The 22606-nt window shown below is 44.6% G+C and overlaps 1 protein-coding gene across 1 annotated transcript in view; it reads right to left on the bottom strand.

Annotated features, from left to right (window-relative positions):
• Positions 1 to 20566, bottom strand: part of cimip2b (ciliary microtubule inner protein 2B) — a 28270-nt gene extending 7704 nt beyond the window's left edge. The window contains exons 1-4 of the mRNA XM_078221740.1: positions 20355 to 20566; positions 13977 to 14215; positions 12157 to 12332; positions 7827 to 7965 (exon numbers count right to left, since the gene is read on the bottom strand). Coding sequence (XP_078077866.1) covers positions 7827 to 7965; positions 12157 to 12332; positions 13977 to 14215; positions 20355 to 20422 — 622 coding nt within the window. The 5' untranslated portion in view covers positions 20423 to 20566. The remainder of the gene's footprint in view (positions 1 to 7826; positions 7966 to 12156; positions 12333 to 13976; positions 14216 to 20354) is intronic.
• Positions 20567 to 22606: the final 2040 nt, after the last annotated feature.

Below are 22606 nucleotides of genomic sequence, written 5' to 3'. Positions count from 1 at the left end.
TTCGCATTTATCAGGATTGAACTCCATCTGCCATTTCCTTGCCCAAATTTCCAGCCTATCTATATCCTTCTGTAGCCTCTGACAATGTTCCTCACTATCTGCAAGTCCTGCCAGTTTTGTGTCGTCCGCAAACTTACTGATCACCCCAGTTACTCCTTCTTCCAGATCATTTATATAAATCACAAACAGCAGAGGTCCCAATACAGAGCCCTGCGGTACACCACTAGTCACAGGCCTCCAGCCGGAAAAAGACCCTTCCACTACCACCCTCTGTCTTCTATGACCAAGCCAGTTCTCCACCCATCTAGCCACCTCCCCCTTTATCCCATGGGATCCAACCTTTTTCACTAGCCTACCATGAGGGACTTTGTCAAATGCTTTACTAAAGTCCATATAGACAACATCCACGGCCCTTCCTTCGTCAACCATTTTGGTCACTTCTTCAAAAAACACCACCAGGTTCGTGAGGCATGACCTCCTTCTCACAAAACCATGTTGACTATCGTTAATGAGTTTATTCCTTTCTAAATGCGCATACATCCTATCTTTAAGAATCTTCTCCAACAACTTCCCCACCACGGACGTCAAGCTCACCGGCCTATAATTTCCCGGGCTATCCTTCCTACCCTTCTTAAATAACGGGACCATATTGGCTATCCTCCAATCCTCTGGGAGAAGTGGCAGATGGACTTCAACCCAGATAAATGCGTCGTGGTCCATTTTGGTAGGACAAATGGGATGAAGGAGTACAATATAAAGGGAAAGACTCTTAGTACGGTAGAGGATCAGAAGGACCTTGGGGTCCGGGTCCATAGGACTCTAAAATCGGCCCCGCAGGTGGAGGAGGTGGTTAAGAAGGCGTATGGTGTGCTGGCCTTTATCAATCGCCAGACCCCACTTGGAGTACTGTGCTCAGTTCTGGTCGCCTCACTATAGGAAGGATGTGGAAAAGATTGAAAGGGTGCAGAGGAGATTTACAAGGATGTTGCCTGGATTGAGTGGCATGCCTTATGAGGATAGGCTGAGGGAGCTCGGTCTTTTCTCCTTGGAGAGACGAAGGATGAGAGGAGACCTAATAGAGGTGTATAAGATGTTGAAAGGCATAGATCAGGTGGACTCTTGGAGGCTTTTTCCCAGGGTGGAAATGTCTGCTACGAGAGGACACAGGTTTAAGGTGCTGGAGGGTAGGTACAGGGGAGATGTTAGGGGTAAGTTTTTCACACAAAGTGTGGAATCGGCTGCTGTCAATGGTGGTGGAGGCAAACTCAATTGGGTCTTTTAAGAGACTCCTGGATGAGTACATGGGACTTAATAGGATGGAGGGTTATAGGTAGGTCTCGAAGGTAGGGATGTGTTCGGCACAACTTGTGGGCCTAAGGGCCTGTTTGTGCTGTAGTTTTTCTATGTTTCTAACACCAAGATAACAAAGGCACCTATGTCAGGCTCCTATTTATTGACTACAACTCAGCCTTCAACACCATTATTCCTACGAAACTCATCTCCAAACTCCATGGCCTGGCGTTGGGCTCCTCCCTCTGTGACTGGATCCTAAAAGTCCTAACCCACAGACTAAAATCAGTAAGGATAGGCAACGGCACCTCCTCCATGATAATCCGCAAAACCAGTGCCCCACAAGGCTGTGTTCTCAGCCCCTTACTATACTCCTTATACACCTATGACTGTGTGGCCAAATTCCCCTCCAACTTGATTTTCAAGTTTGCTGATGACATCACCGTAGTGGGTCGGATCTCAAACAATGATGAGAGACAGAGAATCTGGTGAACTGGTGCGATGACAATAATCTGTCCCTCAATGTCAACAAAATGAAGGGGATAGACATCGACTTCAGGAAGCATAGTGGAGGACATGCTCCTGTCCCTAGCACACTCCCGCGTCCTTTCCCCAGCACACTCCCGCGTCCTTTCCCAAGCACATTCCTGCGTCCTGTCCCCAGCACACTCCCGCATCCTGTCCCCAGCACACTCCCGCGTCCTGTCCCTAGCACACACCCGCGTCCTGTCCCTAGCATATTCCCGTGTCCTGTCCCTAGCACACTCCCGCGTGCTGTCCCTAGCACACTCCTGCGTACTGTCCCTACACATCCCTGCTTACTGTCCCCAGCAAACCCCCGTGTACTGTCCCTAGCACACTCCCACGTACTGTCCCTAACACACTCCTGTGTACTGTCTCTAGCACACTCCTGCGTACTGTCCCTACACATCCCCGCGTACTGTCCCTACACATCCCCGCGTACTGTCCCTAGCACACTCCCACGTACTGTCCCTAGCACACTCCCGCGTACTGTCCCTAGCACACTCCCGCGTACTGTCCCTAACACACTCCCGTGTACTGTCCCTAGCACACTCCTGCGTACTGTCCCTACACATCCCCGCGTACTGTCCCGAGCACACTCCCGCGTACTGTCCCTAGCACACTCCCATGTGCTTATGATGAAAGTGTGTTAGCTTTTATTAACAGGGGGTTGGAGTTTAAGAGCCGTGGGATTATGCTGCAACTGTACAGGACCTTGGTGAGACTACATTTGGAATATTGTGTGCAGTTCTGGTCACCTCACTATAAGAAGGATGTGGAAGCGCTGGAAAGAGTGCAGAGGAGATTTACCAGGATGCTGCCTGGTTTGGAGGGTAGGTCTTATGAGGCAAGGTTGAGGGAGCTAGGGCTGTTCTCTCTGGAGCGGAGGAGGCTGAGGGGAGACTTAATAGAGGTTTATAAAATGATGAAGGGGATAGATAGAGTGAACGTTCAAAGACTATTTCCTCGGGTGGATGGAGGTATTACAAGGGGGTATAACTATAGGGTTCGTGGTGGGAGATACAGGAAGGATATCAGAGGTAGGTTCTTTACGCAGAGAGTGGTTGGGGTGTGGAATGGACTGCCTGCAGTGATAGTGGAGTCAGACACTTTAGGAACATTTAAGCGGTTATTGGATAGGCACATGGAGCACACCAGGATGATAGGGAGTGGGATAGCTTGATCTTGGTTTCAGATAAAGCTCGGCACAACATCGTAGGCCGAAGGGCCTGTTCTGTGCTGTACTGTTCTATGTTCTATGCTGTCCCTAGCACACTCCCGCGTACTGTCCCCAGCAAACTCCTGCGTACTGTCCCTACACACTCCCACGTACTGTCCCTAACATAAGAACATAAGTACTAGGAGCAGGAGTAACCCATCTGGCCTGTCGAGCCTGCTCCGCCATTCAATAAGATCATGGCTGATCTTTTCATGGACTCAGCTCCACTTACCCACCCGCTCACCATAACCCTTAATTCCTTTACTGTTCAAAACTTTATCTATCCTTGCCTTAAAAACATTCAATGAGGTAGCCTCAACTGCTTCACTGGGCAGGGAATTCCACAGATTCACAATCCTTTGTGAAGAAGTTCCTCTTCAACTCAGTCCTAAATCTGCTTCCCCCTATTTTGAGGCTATGCCCCCTAGTTCTAGTTTCAGCTGCCAGTGGAAACAACTTCCCTGCTTCTATCTTATCTATTCCCTTCATAATCTTATTTGTTTCTATAAGATCTCCCCTCATTCTTCTGAATTCCAATGAGTATAGCCCCAGTCTACTCCGCCTCTCCTCATAAGCCAACCCTCTCAACTCTGGAATCAACCTAATGAATCTCCTCTGCACCCCCTCCAGTGCCAGTATATCCTTTCTCAAGGAGACCAAAACTGTACACAGTACTCCAGGTGTGGCCTCACCAGCACCTTATACAGCTGTTTTTAAACTCCTTCCCTCTAGCAATAAAGGACAAAATTCCATTTGCCTTCTTAATTACCTGCTGCACCTGCAAACCAACTCCTTGAGATTCCTGCACAAGGACATCCAGGTCCCTCTGCACAGCAGCATGCTGCAATTTTTTACCATTTAAATAATAGTCCATTTTGCTGTTATTCCTACCAAAATGGATGACCTCACATTTACCAACATTTTACTCCATCTACCAGAGCCTCGCTCACATCTATATCCCTTTGCAGACTTTCAGCGTCCTCTACACACTTTGCTCTGCCACTCATCTTAGTGTCATCTGCGAATTTTGACACACTACACTTCGTCCCCAACTCTAAATCATCTATGTAAATTGTAAACAATTGTGGTCCCAACACTGATCCCTGAGGCACACCACTAGTTCAGATAATTTAGGGTGGGTGTCCCCAGAGCCATGAACCATGAGACATGAGCCATGAGCCAGGTATAAAGTGAGAGGTGGTTGCACAAGATCCTGTGGCAGTATTTGGAATCACTTTCAAAGCGATCTTTCACAGTGCTCAGCAAACTTATATACCAGTGATAAGGAAGGACTGTAGAAAAAGAGATAATCAGCCATGGATATCTAAGGAAATAAAGGAGGGTATCAAATTGAAAGAAAATGCATACAAAGTGGCAAAGATTAGTGGGAACCTAGATGATTGGGAAGTCTTTAAAGGTCAGCAGAAAGCCACAAAAAAAGCTATAAAGAAAAGTAAGATGGATTATGAGAGTAAACTCCTCAGAATATAAAAACAGATAGCAAAAGTTTCTACAAATATATAAAACAAAAAAGAGTGATTAAAGTAAACATTGGTCCTTTAGAGGATAAGAAGGGGGATGTAATAACTGGAAATGAGAAAATGGCTGAGGCATTGAACAGGTATTTTGTGTCAGTCTTCACAGTGGAAGACACAAATAACATGCCAAAAATTGATGACAGGAAGGCTATGGCATTCCACTGTTCTCCACTGTTCTTCAATTTTCCCACCATAAAGTTTTTTCTCCCAGTCTACCTTAGCCAACGCCTCCCTCATCCCTTTGTAGTCTCCTTTGCTTAAGCACAAGACACTGGTATTGGATTTTACCTTCTCACGCTCCATCTGTATTTTAAATTCAACCATACTGTGATCGCTCCTTCGGAGAGGATCCCTAACTGCAAGATCATTAATTAATCCCGTCTCATTACACAGGACTAGATCTATAGCTTGTTCCCTCGTAGGTTCCATTACATACTGTTCAAGGAAGCTATCGCGGATACATTCTATGAACTCCTCCTCAAGGCTGCCTTGACCGACCTGGTTTGACCAATTGATATGTAGATTACAATTCCCCATGTAATTGCTGTACCATTTTTACATGCATCAGTTATTTCTTTGTTTATTTCTCGCCCCACCATGACGTCATTATTTGGTGGCCTATAGACTACGCCTATCAGTGACTTTTTCTCCTTAATATTTCTAATTTCCACCCAAATGGATTCAACCTTTTTGTCCACAGAACTCACTACCGCCCTGATGTCATCCTTAAATATCAGAGCTACACCATCTCCATTACCTTCCTGTCGGTCCCTCCGAACAGTCTGATACCCCTGGATATTTAACTCCCAGTCGTGACCATCCTGCAACCATGTCTCTGTAATGACCACCAAATCATACTCGTTCACAATGATTTGTGCTGTCAACTCATTTACCTTGTTTCGAATGATACCAGCATTCAGATAAAGTGCCCTTATGCTAGTTTTTGTACCTTCTTTTTGAATTCTAACACTTCCATTAATAACATCTCCTGAGTTCTCCTTCCTTTTAACTTTTTTCCTGATTTTTGATGCAGTTGGAACATTCTCCTCACATTTTGTCCTTGCTCCCTCCTTCTCGGACTCCTTACATAGGTTCCCATTACCCTGGCATATTAGTTTAAACCCTCTCCAACTGCTCTAGCAAACACTCCCCCTAGGACATCTGTCCCAATCCTGCCCAGGTGTAACTCGTCCAATTTGTACAGGTTCTACCTCCCCCAGAACTGGTCCCAATGCCCCAGGAATCTGAAACCTTCCCCCTGACACCATCTCTTCAGCCACATATTTATCCGATATATCCTGTCATTTCTACTCTGACTAGCACGTGGCACCAGTAGTAATCCTGAGATCACTGCCTTTAAGGTCTGATTTCTTAACTTTCTTCCTAGCTCCCTCTATTCTGAACAAAGAACAAAGAACAATACAGCACAGGAACAGGCCCTTCGGCCCTCCAAGCCCATGCCGCTCCCTAGTCCAAACTAGACCATTCTTTTGTATCCCTCCATTCCCACTCCGTTCATATGGCTATCTAGATAAGTCTTAAACGTTCCCAGTGTGTCCGCCTCCACCACCTTGCCTGGCAGCGCATTCCAGGCCCCCACCACCCTCTGTGTAAAATATGTCCTTCTGATATCCGTGTTAAACCTCCCCCCCTTCACCTTGAACCTGTGACCCCTCGTGAACATCACCACCGACCTGGGGAAAAGCTTCCCACCGTTCACCCTATCTATGCCTTTCATAATTTTATACACCTTTATTAAGTCTCCCCTCATCCTCCGTCTTTCCAGGGAGAACAACCCCAGTTTACCCAATCTCTCCTCATAACTAAGCCCCTCCATACCAGGCAACATCCTGGTAAACCTCCTCTGTACTCTCTCCAAGGCCTCCATGTCCTTCTGGTAGTGTGGCGACCAGAACTGGACGCAGTATTCCAAATGCGGCCGAACCAACGTTCTATACATCTGCAACATCAGACCCCAACTTTTATACTCTATGCCCCGTCCTATAAAGGCAAGCATGCCATATGCCTTCTTCACCACCTTCTCCACCTGTGACGTCACCTTCAAGGATCTGTGGACTTGCACACCCAGGTCCCTCTGCGTATCTACACCCTTTATGGTTCTGCCATTTATCGTATAGCTCCTCCCTACATTATTTCTACCAAAATGCATCACTTCGCATTTATCAGGATCGAACTCCATCTGCCATTTCTTTGCCCAAATTTCCAGCCAATCTATATCCTTCTGTAGCCTCTGACAATGCTCCTCTCCTGCAGGACATCCTTTCCTGCAGTGTATCAGGTAGACAACCTGATACGTTGTCTACCTGATACGCTGCAGGAAAGGATGTCCTGAGGCATGATACATTGGGGAAACCATGCAGACTCTACGACAATGGATGAATGAACACCGCTTGACAATCACCAGGCAAGACTGTTCTCTTCCTGTTGGGGAGCACTTCAGCGGTCACGGGCATTCAGCCTCTGATCTTCGGGTAAGCATTCTCCAAAGCGGCCTTCACGACACACGACAGCGCAGAGTCGCTGAGCAGAAACTGATAGCCAAGTTCCGCACACATGAGGACGGCCTAAACCGGGATCTTGGGTTTATGTCACACTATCAGTAACCCCCACAGCTTGCCTCCTGGACTTGCAGAATCTCACTGGCTGTCCTGTCTGGAGACAATACACATCTCTTTAACCTGTGCTTAATGCTCCCTCCACTCACATTGTCTGTATCTTTAAGACCTGGTTGGCTGTAGAGATTCGCATTCTAATCAGTATTCTGTAACTTTATTTTGTGTCTCTGTGCCCTGCTTGAGAGCAGATTTCCACTCCATCTGACGAAGGAGCAGCGCTCCGAAAGCTAATGGTATTTGCTACCAAATAAACCTGTTGGACTTTAACCTGGTGTTGTTAAAACTCTTACTGTGTTTACCCCAGTCCAATGCCGGCATCTCCACATCATACTGTCTCTAACACACTCCTGTGTCCTGTCTCTAACACACTCCTGTGTCCTGTCTCTAACACACTCCTGTTTCCTGTCTCTAACACACTCCTGTGTACTGTCTCTATCATACTCAGTGTACTGTCTCCAGCACCCTCCTGTTTCCAACCAGCTAACTTATGTTAGCCCATGGGCCCTACCTGAGATGTTCATGGGTCCAGTTCCACATTAGTACTATATTGATCAATATTAATGCAAACTCTAACTTATACTGACCTTCACAAATGTGCAAATCTGAAACTTTCGTACTCACCTGAAATAAAATGTTTATTCGGGTCTTCATTTTGCATGATGTATGGAGAGGTCAGTACTTTGTAAGAATGTAATGAGTGATAAGGAACAGGATTCGTAGTAATTGCTTTAAGAGGTGTCCTATAATTGACTGTCAAAAGCTGAGAAGAAAGAGGAAAATATTAGTTCCGAATACGAACCCCATTAAAAAGTGGTTGTAGAGGGTTGCTTTTCAAACTGGAGGCCTGTGACCAGTGGTGTGCCTCATCGATCAGTGCTGGGTCCACTGTTATTTGTCATTTATATTAATAATTTGGATGAGAATTTAGGAGGCATAGTTAGTAAGTTTGCAGATGATACCAAGATCGATGGCATAATAGACAGTGAAGAAGGTTATCTAGGATTGCAAAGGGATCTTGATCATTTGGGCCAGTGGGCTGATGAATGGCAGATGGAGTTTAATTTAGTAATGCATTTTGATAGATCAAACCAGGGCAGGACTTTCTCAGTTAATGGTGGAGGGTTGGGGAGAGTTAGAGGACAAACAGATCTAGGGGTACATGTTCATAGCTCCTTGAAAGTGGAGTCACAGGTGGATAGGGTGGTGAAGAAAGCATTCAGCATGCCTGGTTTCATTAGTCAGAACATTGAATACAGGAGTTGGGACGTCTTGTTGAAATTGTACAAGACTTTGATAAGGCCACACTTGGAATACGGTGTACAGTTCTGGTCACCTCTTATAGAAAGGATATTATTAAACTAGAAAGAGTGCAGAAAAGATTAACTAGGATGCTACCGGGACTTGATGGTTTGACTTATAATGAGAGGCTGGATAGACTGGGACTTTTTTCCCAGGACTATAGGAGGCTTAGAGGTAATCTTATAGAGGTCTACAAAATAATGAGGGGCACAGATAAGGTAGATAGTGAACATCTTTTCCCAAAGGTAGGGAATTCTAAAACTAGAGGGCATAGGTTTAAGGTGAGAGGGGAGAGATACAAATGGGGCTAAGAAGTGGCAATTCTTTCATACAGAGGGTAGTGAGTGTCTGGAATGAGCTACCAGAGGCAGTAGTAGAGGTGGGTATAATTTTGTCTTTTAAAAAAGCATTTAGACAGTTACATGAGTAAGATTGGTATAGAGAGATGTGGGCCAAACACGGGCAATTGGGACTAGTTTAATTGTAAAAACTGGGTGGTAGGGATAAGTTGGGCCGAAGGGCCTGTTTCCATGCTGTAAACCTCTATGACTCTATAACAGTGGGAGAACTTAGTTTTACTACAAACAAGCCATCAGCCTCCAGCCTACATATGTGCACCTGTGACTAAAGATAATAAATATAAAAGTTAGCAAAGCTTTGAGAAGTTCACTAAATTTGGAAGCAATTTCTAAGAAATGGGTGAAGAGTTCAATCATTTCAAAAGGTCAGAAGACAATCAAGATGCCTCCCAGTTTTAACATTAGTTTTCAAGGATAATTTTTTATAAAACCATTTCAAAGGATGTGGTGGGGAGGCTTGAGATGACACAGCCTGTTAAGGAACTGCTAAAATGGATTCAAGAAGGGGAAATCATGACTGAGGAACTAGCTGGAGCTTTTGATACTTTTTAACATTTATTTATGAATGTCACAAGTAGACTTACCTTCACACTGCAATGAAGTTACTGTGAAAATTCCCTAGTCGCCACACTCCGGCGTCTGTTCGGGTACACTGACGAAGAATTTAGCATGGCCAATGCACCGAACCAAGCACGTCTTTCAGACAGTGGGAGGAAACCGGAGCACCCGTAGGAAACCCACACAGACATGGGGAGAATGTGCAGACTCCACACAGACAGTGACCCAAGCCAGGAAGCAAACTTGAGTCCCTGGCGCTGTGAGACAGCAGTGCTAATCACTGTGCCACCGTGTCACCCCACTGTCATGCTGAATAAATGAAATGCAATGAGTTAAAATAGAGAAAAAAACAAATGCTGTAATAGTCCCATGGGTTAGGGGTAATTTATTAGCTTGGATTGAGGACTGGCTAAGCTACAGAAAGCAGAGTTGGGATAAATGGATTTATTTCGGGTTGGCAAGATGTAACTAGTGGGGTTCAGTTCTCAGTTCCCAGCTATTTACAACCTACTAATGACTTGGATGCAGGGATAGTAAGTACTAAAGCCAAATTTGCAGATGACACTAAAATAGGTGTGATAGTAAGCTGTATAAAGAATTAAACAATTTACAAATGGAGATGGATAGGTTAGATGAGTGGGCCAAAACTTGGCAGATGGAGTATAATGCGGATAAGTGTGAGGTTATCCATTTTGGTAGGAAAAATACAAAAGTAAATTATTATCTAAATGGAGAGAAGCTTCAGAGTGCTTCAGTGCAGAGGGATCTGGGTGCCCTCGTGCATGAATCACAGAAAACTAGTATTCAGATACAGTAAGTAATAAGGAAGGCAAATGGAATCTTGGCATTTATTGCTAAAAGGATAGAATATAAAAATAGTAAAGTTACAGTACGCTACAGTACAAAGCATTAGTGAGACCGCACTGTGCAGTTTTGGTTACTTGAGGAGGGATGTAGTTGCATTGGAGGGGGTTCAGAGGAGGTTCACTGGATTGGCTCCAGAGATGAAGGGTTTGTCTTACAAAGAGAGGTTGGGCAGTTTAGGCCTATACTCCCTGGAGTTTAGAAGAATGAGAGGAAATCTAATTGAGGTGTACAAGATGATAAGGGGATTGACATAGTAGACGTGAGGAGGATGTTTCCTCTTGTCAGGCAATCTAGAACAAGAGGTCATAGTTTTAGGATAAGGGGTGGTAAATTTAAAACAGAGAGGAGAAGAAATTACTTCTCTCAAAGGGTTGTGAATTTAAAGACGCGGTGGACAGATTTTTAATTAAAGTTTAAACTTTAACCTTTAAATTTAAGGATGAGGTGGACAGATTTTTAATTAGTAATGGGTTTGAAGGGTTATAGAGAATGGGCAGGAAGGTGGAGTTAAGGTCCAGATGAGATCAGCCATGGTCGTATTAAACGGCGGAGCAGGCCCGAGGGGTTGAATTGCCTACTCCTGATCCTAGTTCTTATGAAAATCGAAAGTAACCATGTCAATCATCTTCTGTACTGAGTAATGATATATTAATGTTTAAACTTCCCTCTGGTCAAAATCTTAGGGCGGAACCTGAGTTTAGTGATGGGCATGGTGACACTGTATAGCTCATTATTGATACATCCGTGCAGAGCACAGCAGATCTTGTGACGGGGCGGGCAGGAAGTTGCCCTCACTGCCATTATCTCAAGAGGTCAAAGGTTTGGATACCATATTTAAAGGGTACCTGGATAGTGTTCCTCCCGTAGCCTGCCTCCCAGCTCTAGCATCTGCTTGGCCTTTCCACCCTACCCCCTTTTCCATCCTTGGCATAGTTTCTTCTCGTGGCACCCGATATGAGTGAAATTTTTTGTGGACCCCAAGAATGCAAAATCAGCATCTACTAACCTCGAAGTTGTGCAAGAAGTGAAGCTCCACAGGTGCACACCACTTATACACAATCATAAAACTAAACGCTCTCATTTTCCGCTGGCAGGGAGCGTCACTTTGGAGGGAACTTAATTCCCGCAAAGTGGCTTACATGACATGCTAATATATGCAAAAGAGCTTTCTGAAATTGTCAGGAATCTCAACTCACCTTCAGCCTGCCAACAAAGTCCCAAGAACAAAATTCCCACAGCTCATCCCAATGTCGGGGAACTGGTTTTTGGCCACACACCAAATCAATATCCACACAGCTGCCATGCTTCCTGCTGCTGGCGGGATGGAAAAATCCCCCCCCCCCCCCCCCACCACCTGCCCCCCCTCCCTCCCCAACTCCCTTAGTCTTTTCTCTTTACTGCAATGGATGTTATAAATTTAAATTTTTGCGATTCCTTTGTGGGAATCCACATTGGAGATCAGTGACTAATCATTTAATTGGGTAAAATGTGGGAGGACAATTGAATCAAAAATTGGAATATCCATAAATAAGAAATGTTTAAGCTGGTAAGAGTGTGGTAGCCAAAGCCATCAATCTTGATACCCCTTCTGTTTATGCGACTGTCTCAAGTGAGGGTATTGAAATTAAAATAGAATGGGAGATAGAAGGACTAATGTGGGAAATTGCAACTAGATACAGTAAAGACTGGATTATTATAAGACATATTAAACCTAATGAACCCAAATTGTGGCAGTGGATTCAATGGGGGAGAGGGGGTAGGAAGGAGGAGGGGAGACTAAGGAAATGGGTTTGTTTTGATGTTAAAGCCCAGTGTCTATAGGCAAACACTCTGTTCACGCGGATACAGATGAACAGAGATGCTGTTACTTTCTTCTCCTGCTCTGTCTGTGCCCTGATTTTCCCAGTCTGTAACGCATTTATTAATTCCATCTCCTGCTTCTTTGAGGCAATCTTAAGCTGCTCTCTCTCAAAATCTCCAACAGCATCTGCACAGGTTTCTCGGAAGGTTTTTGAAAAATAGATTTTTCTTCTGGGAACAAAACCTGTTTTCAAAATTGGGAAGGAAAAAAAAATATCAGCTAAAATTCAGTATAAATTCCTAATGTGCCAAACAAAAAAACAACTGAAATGAATAAGTCTGAAATAATAGAATAATCACAGAAACAGAATATTGGAATTAACTAAGGTTGTCATCACCTGTACTTTAGATTTCTAGGAACACGTGAGTTTCGCTTAATCACTCCTGATTTTAAACATATTTTTTCATTGTATTATTCACTTTCAATCCTGTGTCGGACACCCAAGGACGGAGTGAGGGGTTGGGAGGGGTGCAGAATTTTAACTCAAAGGGGATTTCAGGTGAAAAGCCAGTAAAGCTTGGGAATGTCCGCTGCTGCTCCAAGCTGGAGTTCCATTTTCCGGTACACACACAACACCAGTTCAGACCAGTAAGAGTCATTTCCAGGTTTTACCGTTTTTCGCTTCTGGTTGGGTGAGAATAGGCAAGTATTAAACATTGACATGTTGTCACAGTGTCATACTCTTGGGCTTTCGTCAGTGTTGCTTAAGATCAATTTTAGGCTGGGGCTATTTTAACCTCCTGGGTTTTTTTTTGACGTGCTGAAATGGATGTAAAGAGAGAGAGAGAAAGCTGCCTGGCTAAAGACAAAGGGAGATGAAGCAGTGCCAAGTGCCCTATCTGCCACTCAGTTATACCATGCTGGGGGTCTCGCAGAGTCTCACAGGTGGGAAGATAGAGGATCCTGGGGCAGCAGAGAGGACAGGAGGAACACCTGCTCTTTCTGTCCCCATTAAGCTGAGTATAAATCTTATCTTTATAGCCTCCACTGCTTCTGTGGTAGGATTTACTAAGTAGGCAGCCAGTGGTTTAAAATGCATTCAGGGTCCAATCATAGGACTTCGATTCCTACATATGAGTCTAAGCCAGGCAGAAGCCACAGCCACCTAAATAACAGGCCCAGTTAAAACAGCAAGTGACTGTGAATTGACTGGGAGCTAGGTGCTGAGTTCTCACAGGCTACCTTAACTACATTCCCATTGGCTATCTCTCCCCCACCATTTCTTGGCTGATGTGTTGTCATGGTGTCATACTCTTGGGTTTTCGCCAATGTTGCTTAGTGACTATTTTATGAGACAAGCAAAAATGGCCCACAATAGCCTCTTCTGATTTTCCCTCTCTTTAACAGCAGGCTTTGAGTAAACCAATGATAAAGGACATTGCACACAAACATCACTTAGTGTTTGTGTATATATTTTACACATGAATTGAACAAAACTGAAAAGTCCTATCAGAAATTGCGACGATATGGAGCCAGACGTTGGTGGGTGATGGCATCTAAATAAAAGTTATTTATATATCCAAGCTGATCCTACATGGGGAGACAGCTTTCGTGTTGATAGGCACGACAGCTTTGCCAGTGAGTCAGAGAAGTGAAGATAGGCTGATGATTGATGGTCTTAACTTTCTGTCACATTCTTCAGTCACCTAGTCTATTCTTAATATCTTAAAACAAGAAACATACAGGAACATTATTCAATCATTAATTTACTTGTCAAGCTAATTTGTTATAAACTTATACTGTTAGCTGTTTCTTGAATGAGTGATTCCATTTGCCTAAAGAATTAAACCATGAACTTCCATTATCAAAATACAGTAGGTAACCAACCAGTGTATCCAGTGATCATTAAGTCAGTCAGTTTCTGGCCTTTCCTGCTGACTTTATGACTCTGGTGCTGATTTCCATGTTGCTCAGTTCCTGTTTTATTGCTGGTTTCTTGATCCTTGTATGGTTGGAGCAGTAATTGTCCAGAACGTGGTATTGGAGGATCTGTGAGCAACTTAGAGGTCAGCTTTCCATAGCATTGCCCAACACTGTATTTATACTGCGGACAATAGCCAGCGTATCTATAAAGATATCATACAGCAGCTGTTACTTTTTCAGAAAGAAAGTATATTTTTGTTGGGAATTAAATCTCATTATGGTTGGACTGCAGAAGCCATCCAGCTGTCAACCAGAAACATTGAGTTGAATCTTAAATTTGTGGGCTGGGGCCGTGTCACAAATTAAAATTCAAAATATCTGGAACTCAAATCCAACTCACCTTAAACTTGCCCACTTTTGGTTTTAACCAGGGAAGGGCAAGAAGCAGGCAGCCAATTCACTACCGGGATGTAGGTTGGTCATTTAAACGTAATCATGAGTCTGAATGCCTTCAATTTAACAGCCAGTCTATCTTAAGTTAAAGTTCATTTATTAGTCACAACTAAGGCTTACATTAACACTGCAATGAAGTTACTGTGAAATTCCCCTAGTCGCCACACTCTGGTGCCTGTTCGGGTCTATGCAGTGGGAGGAAACCGGATCACCCGGGGAAAACACATGTAAATATGGGGAGGACATGCAGACTCCGCACAGACAGTGACCCAAGCCGGGAACTGAACCCGGGTCCCAGGCGCAGTGAGGCAGCAGTGCCGGCAGGAAAAAGACAAGAAGGGCTGAGTCCATGAGGCAAGAACCTTTTACAGCACTGCATGTGGGTCAGGTGGAACAGGAATGTTTCCTTTAGGATTAACAAGCTACAGACTAAACAACCCACGTGCAATATTTCTGTTTATCTTCAGCATCAGATCACACCCAAACCCTAATGCCTAAATGCCACTGAACCCCTCACTCCCATCACACGCACCTCACGCTTAGGAATTCCCAGTAATTAGGACACCCTGACCCTGATCAGATCCCCACAACTGGGGCTCCCCACCTTCAATCAGGACTCCCAGCCCAACCCATAACTTACCCCAATTCCTGAATGAACCATCTTCCAGTTTGGTCGGTCACCATGTGGAGATGTTTGACCTCTTCAGGGATGCTTTGAGGACATCCCTGAAGTGTTTTAGTGGAGGTGGCTTTGGGTGATGAGGACCTCAATGTCAGCCTCTCTCTATAGTTTTAAAATGGCTTCTCTGTCTCACCTGCAGCAAAATTGATATAAGGCCAGACTTGGGACCCCAGAATTAATGAGAAAATTGCAGAGTCAGGCTCCTGAGGTTTAAATACTGCACCTTGTGATTTCACCTAAACAAGCCCTGGAAAAAAGAAAGCAACTTTACCTATGTACAGACCCAGCAAATGCCCCTTTCTCATGAGTTTAAATTGACTTCTCTGTCTCACATGATGTAAAGCTCCACAGCAGACAAACCTAGCGTTCCAAAATTAAACTCAACTTGCAGAGGCAAAAAATTGATCTTTTCCACTCAGAAATGCAAAAGAACGTCTGTTTGGATTCTTCATTAAGAACTTTACTTCAGATTTTTTAAAAACAATTTGCAGTTTCCTCAGGTGCGAATGAATGCCTCTGGATGCACTCACTTCAATCGAGTCATGGGACTCAATGTCACATCAGCACAAAACAATGGCTCAAAACAATGACACACAAGATGATGTGCAATAAGACAAAATAACATTAAGTTGAATTTTTTTAATACATTCACAGGATGTGGATGGCACTGGCTGGGATAACATTTATTGCCCATCCCAAATTGCCCCTGAGCTAAGCGGCTTGCTAAGCCATTTCAGAAGGCAGTTAAGAATCAACCACATTGCTGTGGCTCTGGAGTCACATATAGGTCACAGACCAGGTAAGGACGGCAGATTTCCTTCCCAAAAGGATACTAGTGAACCAGATGGGTTTTTACAATAATCAACAATCGTTTCATGGTCATCATTAGACCTTTAATTCCAATCTTTATATAAGGAACATAGGAGTAGAAGTAGGCCATTCAGGCCCGCTAGCTCTTTTGCTGTTTAATCAGACCATGGCTGATCTGTGTCTTAAACTCTGTCCACACACTTTGGTTTCTACATTATGACAGTAACCAAACTTCAAAACCATAGGTACTGAATTGACTGAGATTTTGAAAGCTGTTAAATAAACTGTGAGGGACTATGACCTCACATCATATATATCTTCATAAAATACATATTGATGTGCTCACTGATATTTCTAAGATTTTAAAACTGAACAAAAACCTTGAAAGTAGCTGAACCTATGTCTGTCTGTGACCCCCCACCACCACCCCCCTCCCACAAACAAAAAAAAACTTCTTGGCAGTTTTGGGAAACTCACACCTCATTATCTCTGGGGAGCCACGACCACTGCACAGCCTAACTTCCAATAGAACTATACAAAGGCCATCTGCATGTAATAACCCTGGCTGGCCAGATGGATGGTCTGCCACGACAGAGGTCCCGCAACTTTCCTTTCAATTTCTAATGACTGAGACATTTAACAGTCTTTGGAATCCAGACGGTGGATACACGTTCTTGCTAAAAATCTGATGGGGAGGTGGAAGTCATGTGACATCGACCTCTGGCTTGTGGAACCAGTAATATTGCTCTGCTGAACTACACAGCTCAGTCTGCCGTTTAATATCTAACAGTCTCATAGACAAGGAGCTCTGCCCAGGTGGAATACCTGGCCCCATTGACACTGGTTCTGCTGGAAATTCTGTACCATCACCTACAGGACTAATTCATCTCTGCATGCCTGTCTCATTGTGTGAGGGCAAGACCACTGGAAAAGTCAATTATCCAGCATCGGTTTCCAGCTCACCAACCTCTGTGAAGGAATACCTCATTAATCTTTGATTCTGGACTCTGGAACCTATGCAAACCTATATTTATTTTCTTTGTGGTCTCTGTGTTCTAAAACCTTCTATTAGAAACATAGGCCGGAATTTTACCGCCCCACCTGCCATGGAAATCGGAGTGGGTGAGGGGCAGGAAACGGAAAGGTCTGTTGACTTTGGGTGGAATTTAAAGTAAAGATTATTTATTAGTCCAAAGGAGGCTTACATTAACACTGCAATGAAGTTACTATGAAAATCCCCTAGTTGCCACACTCTGGCACTTGTTCAGGTACACTGAGGGAGAATTTAGCATGGCCAATGCATCTAACCAGCACGTCTTTCAGAATGTGGGAGGAAACCCACGCAGACATGGGGAGAACGTGCAAACTCCACACAGACAGTGACCCAAGCTGGGAATTGAACCTGGGTCCCTGGTGCTGTGAGGCAGCAATGCTAACCACTGTGCCACGGTGCTGTCCACACTGAAATTTTTCAGCACGAGCGAGGTCGTAAAATCCCACCCAATGGGGCAAGATCTTCCGGCTTTTTACACCGGTGGGATCTTCTGGTCCCGCCAATGGTGCATCCCTGCTGCAGGTTTCCTGACAGCATGCGGTGGATTCAATGGGAAATCCCATTGACAGCAGTGGGACCAGAAGATCCTGCTGCCGGCCAACAGCAGGCCACCTCCTGCCACTGAGAAACACACCATGGGAGGTCAGAGAAACTCGCACATAGAAACATAGAAGCTAGGAGCTGGAGTAGTCCATTCAGCCCTCTGTGCTGCTCCGCCCACCATTCAATAAACTCAACTGATTCGCGGTTGCAATGCCACATTCCTGCTTTCTCCCCATGCTACCTGATATTAAAATCTAAAGATTATCTATCTTTTTCTTGAATACATTCAGTACCTGGCCTCACAGCCTCCTTTCTCAATCCTTCCCTTTATTATCTGAGTGGAGGTAATGTTGTTATCCTCCTTTCACATGTTGAGTGTATGCAAATAAACTAACCCTTTGAGTTTATCTTGTCTTGTGTTTGGATCACACTGAAACTGAGGAGTTGGGAAATATATCACCGCTTATAAAGAGAGAAACAAATCAAAAATACCTTTCTCGTTAGGAATGAGTGGTGAGAGGGGAATCATGCTGCTTAAATTAACTCTCTCCTGTCCGTAGCAAAATATCAGCCCTTCTTTTTCTTCTCTCTCATAGGTAACAAAATTCCACCAATCTCTGTTCTGAAATGTTCAGTTGACTGAGTGTCAATGCCTTCCAGAGAGAGAGAACTTCAGATATTTAATATTCTTTATGTGAAGAAACCTTTCTTCACATTATCCCTGGATTTTTTTCCTTTGTTCTGGAAACGCCCATGGGAACAAATTATTTACCTCAATCTGCCCTACCAACCATCAATTGGAGCACCCCTTAATCCTCTCAAGGGAATACAACCTAACTGGCCCCCATTATTTTCGCCTTTTAAGTAGTCACACAACATCAGGTTAAAGGTGAGACTACTTATTGTGCCTACCCCAGTCCATCGCTGGCAACTCCACATCATGTTTATCCTTTTAGCCATGGGATCATTCTGCTCAATATAGGCTGCCCCTTCCAACATATCCTTCCAGAGGTGCAGAAATCAATGCAGTACTCTCCAGATGTGGTCTGCGGTCTATACAAAGTTTTACACAAGGATGTGGAGGCTTTGGAGAGGGCATCGAAAAGACGAACCAGGATGTTGCCTGGTGTGGAGGGCATTAGCTATGAGGAGAGGTTGGAGAAACTTGGTTTGTTCTCACTGGAACGACGGACGTTGAGGGACGACCTAATAGAAGTCTACAAGATTATGAGGGGCATGGACAGAGTGGATAGTCAGAAGCTTTTTCCCAGGATGGTAGAGTCAATTACTAGGGGGCATAGGTTTAAGGTGCGAGGGGCAAGGTTTAAAAGAGATGTATGAGGCAAGTTTTTTACACAGAGGATGATGGGTGCCTGGATCTCGTTGCCGGGGGAGGTAGTGGAAGCAGATACGATAATGAGTTTTAAGGGGCGTCTTGACAAATACATGAATAGGATGGGAATAGAGGGATATGGTCCCTGGAAATAATGTAGGGAGGAGTTATACAATAAATGGCAGAGTCATCAGGAGTATAGAAACACAGAGGGACCTAGATGTGCAAGTCCACAAATCCTTGAAGGTGGCAACACAGGTGGAGAAGGTGGTGAAGAAGGCATATGGTATGCTTGCCTTTATAGGACGGGGTATAGAGTATAAAAGCTTGAGTCTGATGATGCAGCTGTATAGAACGCTGGTTAGGCCACATTTGGAGTACTGCGTCCAGTTCTGGTCGCCGCACTACCAGAAGGATGTGGAGGCGTTAGAGAGAGTGCAGAGAAGGTTTACCAGGATGTTGCCTGGTATGGAGGGTCTTAGCTATGAGGAGAGATTGGGTAAACTGGGGTTGTTCTCCTTGGAAAGACGAAGAATGAGGGGAGATCTAATAGAGGTGTACAAGATTATGAAGGGTATAGATAGGGTGAACAGTGGGAAGCTTTTTCCCAGGTCGGAGGTGACGATCACGAGGGGTCACGGGCTCAAGGTGAGAGGGGCGAAGTATAACTCAGATATCAGAGGGACGTTTTTTACACAGAGGGTGGTGGGGGCCTGGAATGCGCTGCCAAGTAGGGTGGTGGAGGCAGGCACGCTGACATCGTTTAAGACTTACCTGGATAGTCACATGAGCAGCCTGGGAATGGAGGGATACAAACGATTGGTCTAGTTGGACCAAGGAGCGGCACAGGCTTGGAGGGCCGAAGGGCCTGTTTCCTGTGCTGTACTGTTCTTTGTTCTTTGTTCTTGGAAGTGTCGGGGGTTTTAGATCAGCCGGGCAACAGGCTTGGAGGGCCGAAGGGCCTGTTCCTGTGCTATAATTTTCTTTGTTCTTTGTTCTTTTGTTGGACCATAACTCCCTCTAATTTATATTGCAGCCTCCTTGAGATTCAGGGCAGCATTTCATTCGCCTAACCCCGTGTGGTCAGCAAACCCTATAACTCTCTATTCCTTCGTCAAAGTCATGGCTAAAGACAAGGAAAAGCTGAGGTGCCAGTTCCAATAAGGACAGTGTCCCTTTCCCCGTTCCCATTATCTTACAGCTGGAATCTCTTCAGTGTTTAGATCCGTGTGCGTCCTGTCAGACTAGTTACCATAGCAACATTAAACACAGTATCGCCTCTGCTGCCGGGAATTAAAAAGAAGATAAATTGTGTGCGGGAAGGTTAACTTTACCCAAGATATAAAAGCAAATAAATGCACCTATCGTTGTGTGTCTGTCCTCAGGCCGCGGAATGAAGGACAATTGAAACATTCCTACCCTGAGTGTACTGCAATAATGTCCAGCCGGTTAAAGCCATTCACTCACCCGGGTATATAGTGCGGCTCCGGAGTCATCAGCAGGGGGCTCAGTTTGGGTGGGTAAGTGTTTGGCATCCCGCACTCAGCGGCGGGTCTCCGCGGCGCTACGGCTCACAAAGCAACAGGGTGGCTGCTGGTTCCGGGACGCTGCTTCCCGGCTGCCGGCCTGGCAATGGGGCGGAGATCAGCATCTCTCAGGAGGCAGGGACATCTCGCACTTTTGTATGGAGCCTTTTGTATGGAGCCTTATGTCCCAGAGGGAAAGGGGGCAGGGGGTGGTTCAGAAGGGCATTACACACAGGCAGGTCTCAAATGACAAGGACATTCCAAAAACACCATTTAAAAGACAACTGGAGCCCAAAGAGGTGGAAGAGCATTTCAAATACCATTGCAATAAGCTACCAGCAGGTGACCTCACTAGGATTAGAAACATTGAACAAACTAGCGAGCACTGTCATTCTATTAAGAGTAAGAGTTTCAACAACACCAGGTTAAAGTCCAACAGGTTTATTTGGTAGCAAATGCCATTAGCTTTCGGAGCACTGCTCCTTCGTCAGATGGAGTGGAAATCTACTCAAACAGGGCACAGAGACACAAAATCAAGTTACAGAATACTGATTAGAATGCGAATCTCGACAGCCAACCAGGTCAAGACCTGGTGTTGTTAACCTGGTGTTGTTAACCTGGTGTTGTTAAAACTCTTACTGTGTTTACCCCAGTCCAACGCCGGCATCTCCACATCATTCTATTAAGACACAGTAAGAAGTCTCACAACGCCAGGTTAAAGTCCAACAGGTTTATTTGGTATCACAAGCTTTCAGAGCTCTGCTGCTTCATCTCCACATCATGGCTTCATCAGGTAGCCACACACTGCTATCTTCCCAATACCAATTTCCCTAAAGCCCTTTAAAAAACACCTTCTGACCAAAGTTTAGTCACCTTCCTAATACTGCGCTCTTTGTCTCCATATTGAATTTTGTCTGATTATTCTGTGTGTTCCCTTGGAGCACTTTCTACATTAAAGATGCAGCAAATACAGGTTGTTTCGCTACATGGTGTGAGTTTGATAATTTGACAGTTTAAAGCAATCGCATTGATGTTGTTGGTTAACTTGTCAATCTTAACAACATTTTGCAAAACAATAAATACAATTTGGAATGGAGCATTTTCCAAAAATTTACAAAGAGTTTGTAAATGCAACAAAGCATCCCTATTGTCCCTTAGCAATTTATTTCAATACCTTTTCAGAACTGTTTCTCCTACATTACAACAGTGACTACACTGCAAAAGGACTTAACTGAGTGTAAAAGGCTTTGGGAACATCAAGTTTATGTATTATATACAAAAATATCTGTTTTCCCAGCATCAGAAACAGGCACACCTATCATAGAATCATAGAATCCCTACAGTACAGAAGAAGGCCATTCGGCCCATTGAGTCTGCACCAACCACAATCCCACCTACAATATGGCCCTACTGCCGTAACCCCACATATTTACCCTGCTAATCCCCTGACACTAGGGTCAGTTTACCATGGCCAACCAACCTAACCCGCACTTCTTTGGGAGAAAATTCCTTTAATTGTGGAGTGGATATGTATTTTATTTTCTCATGAAGTTTGTTCAAGCAGCATGGCAATCGCTGCCAATAAATGAGATGCCATAAAAATGTATCATTTGTACACCTTCTACAAGGTGCTCCAGGTTGTGCCTGCTGCAGTTTCTTTAAAATTGTACATCATAGGTGTACCTCAGCTGTATTGCTGTCATTAAAAAGTTTGGCGAGGTCAAACTCCCAATCATTTGACTAACCTGACATACTTCCTGAGTCATTTTGTTTGGACTATTTAAAAAAAAACATTTTTGAAGGAACATAGGCATTGCTGAAAAGGCTAACATTTGTAACCCATTCCTAATTTTTATTCAACTGAGTGGCTTGCTAGGCCATTCAGAAGGCAAGAGTCAATGGGGGGAGGGGAGGGGCAGCATGGTGGCACAGTGGTTAGCACTGCTGCCTCAGAGCGACAGGGATTCGGGTTCAATTCCTGGCTTGGGTCAGTCTGTGCGGAGCTTGCACGCTCTCCCCGTGTCTGCGTGGGTTTCCACCGGGTGCTACGGTTTCCTTTCACAGTCCAAAGATATGCATGTTAGGTGGATTGGCCACGCTAAATTGCCCCTTACGGTCAGTGGGACTAGCAGGGTGAATACGTGAGGGGAAAGGCCTGGGTGCGATTGTTGTCAGTGCAGGCTCGATGGGCCG

The sequence above is a fragment of the Mustelus asterias genome, chromosome 1 (genome assembly GCF_964213995.1).
Source record: "Mustelus asterias chromosome 1, sMusAst1.hap1.1, whole genome shotgun sequence".
In the NCBI taxonomy this organism is placed as follows: domain Eukaryota; kingdom Metazoa; phylum Chordata; class Chondrichthyes; order Carcharhiniformes; family Triakidae; genus Mustelus; species Mustelus asterias.
Note: the sequence above shows the minus strand (reverse complement) of the source record. Positions and strands in the feature narration are given on the sequence as shown.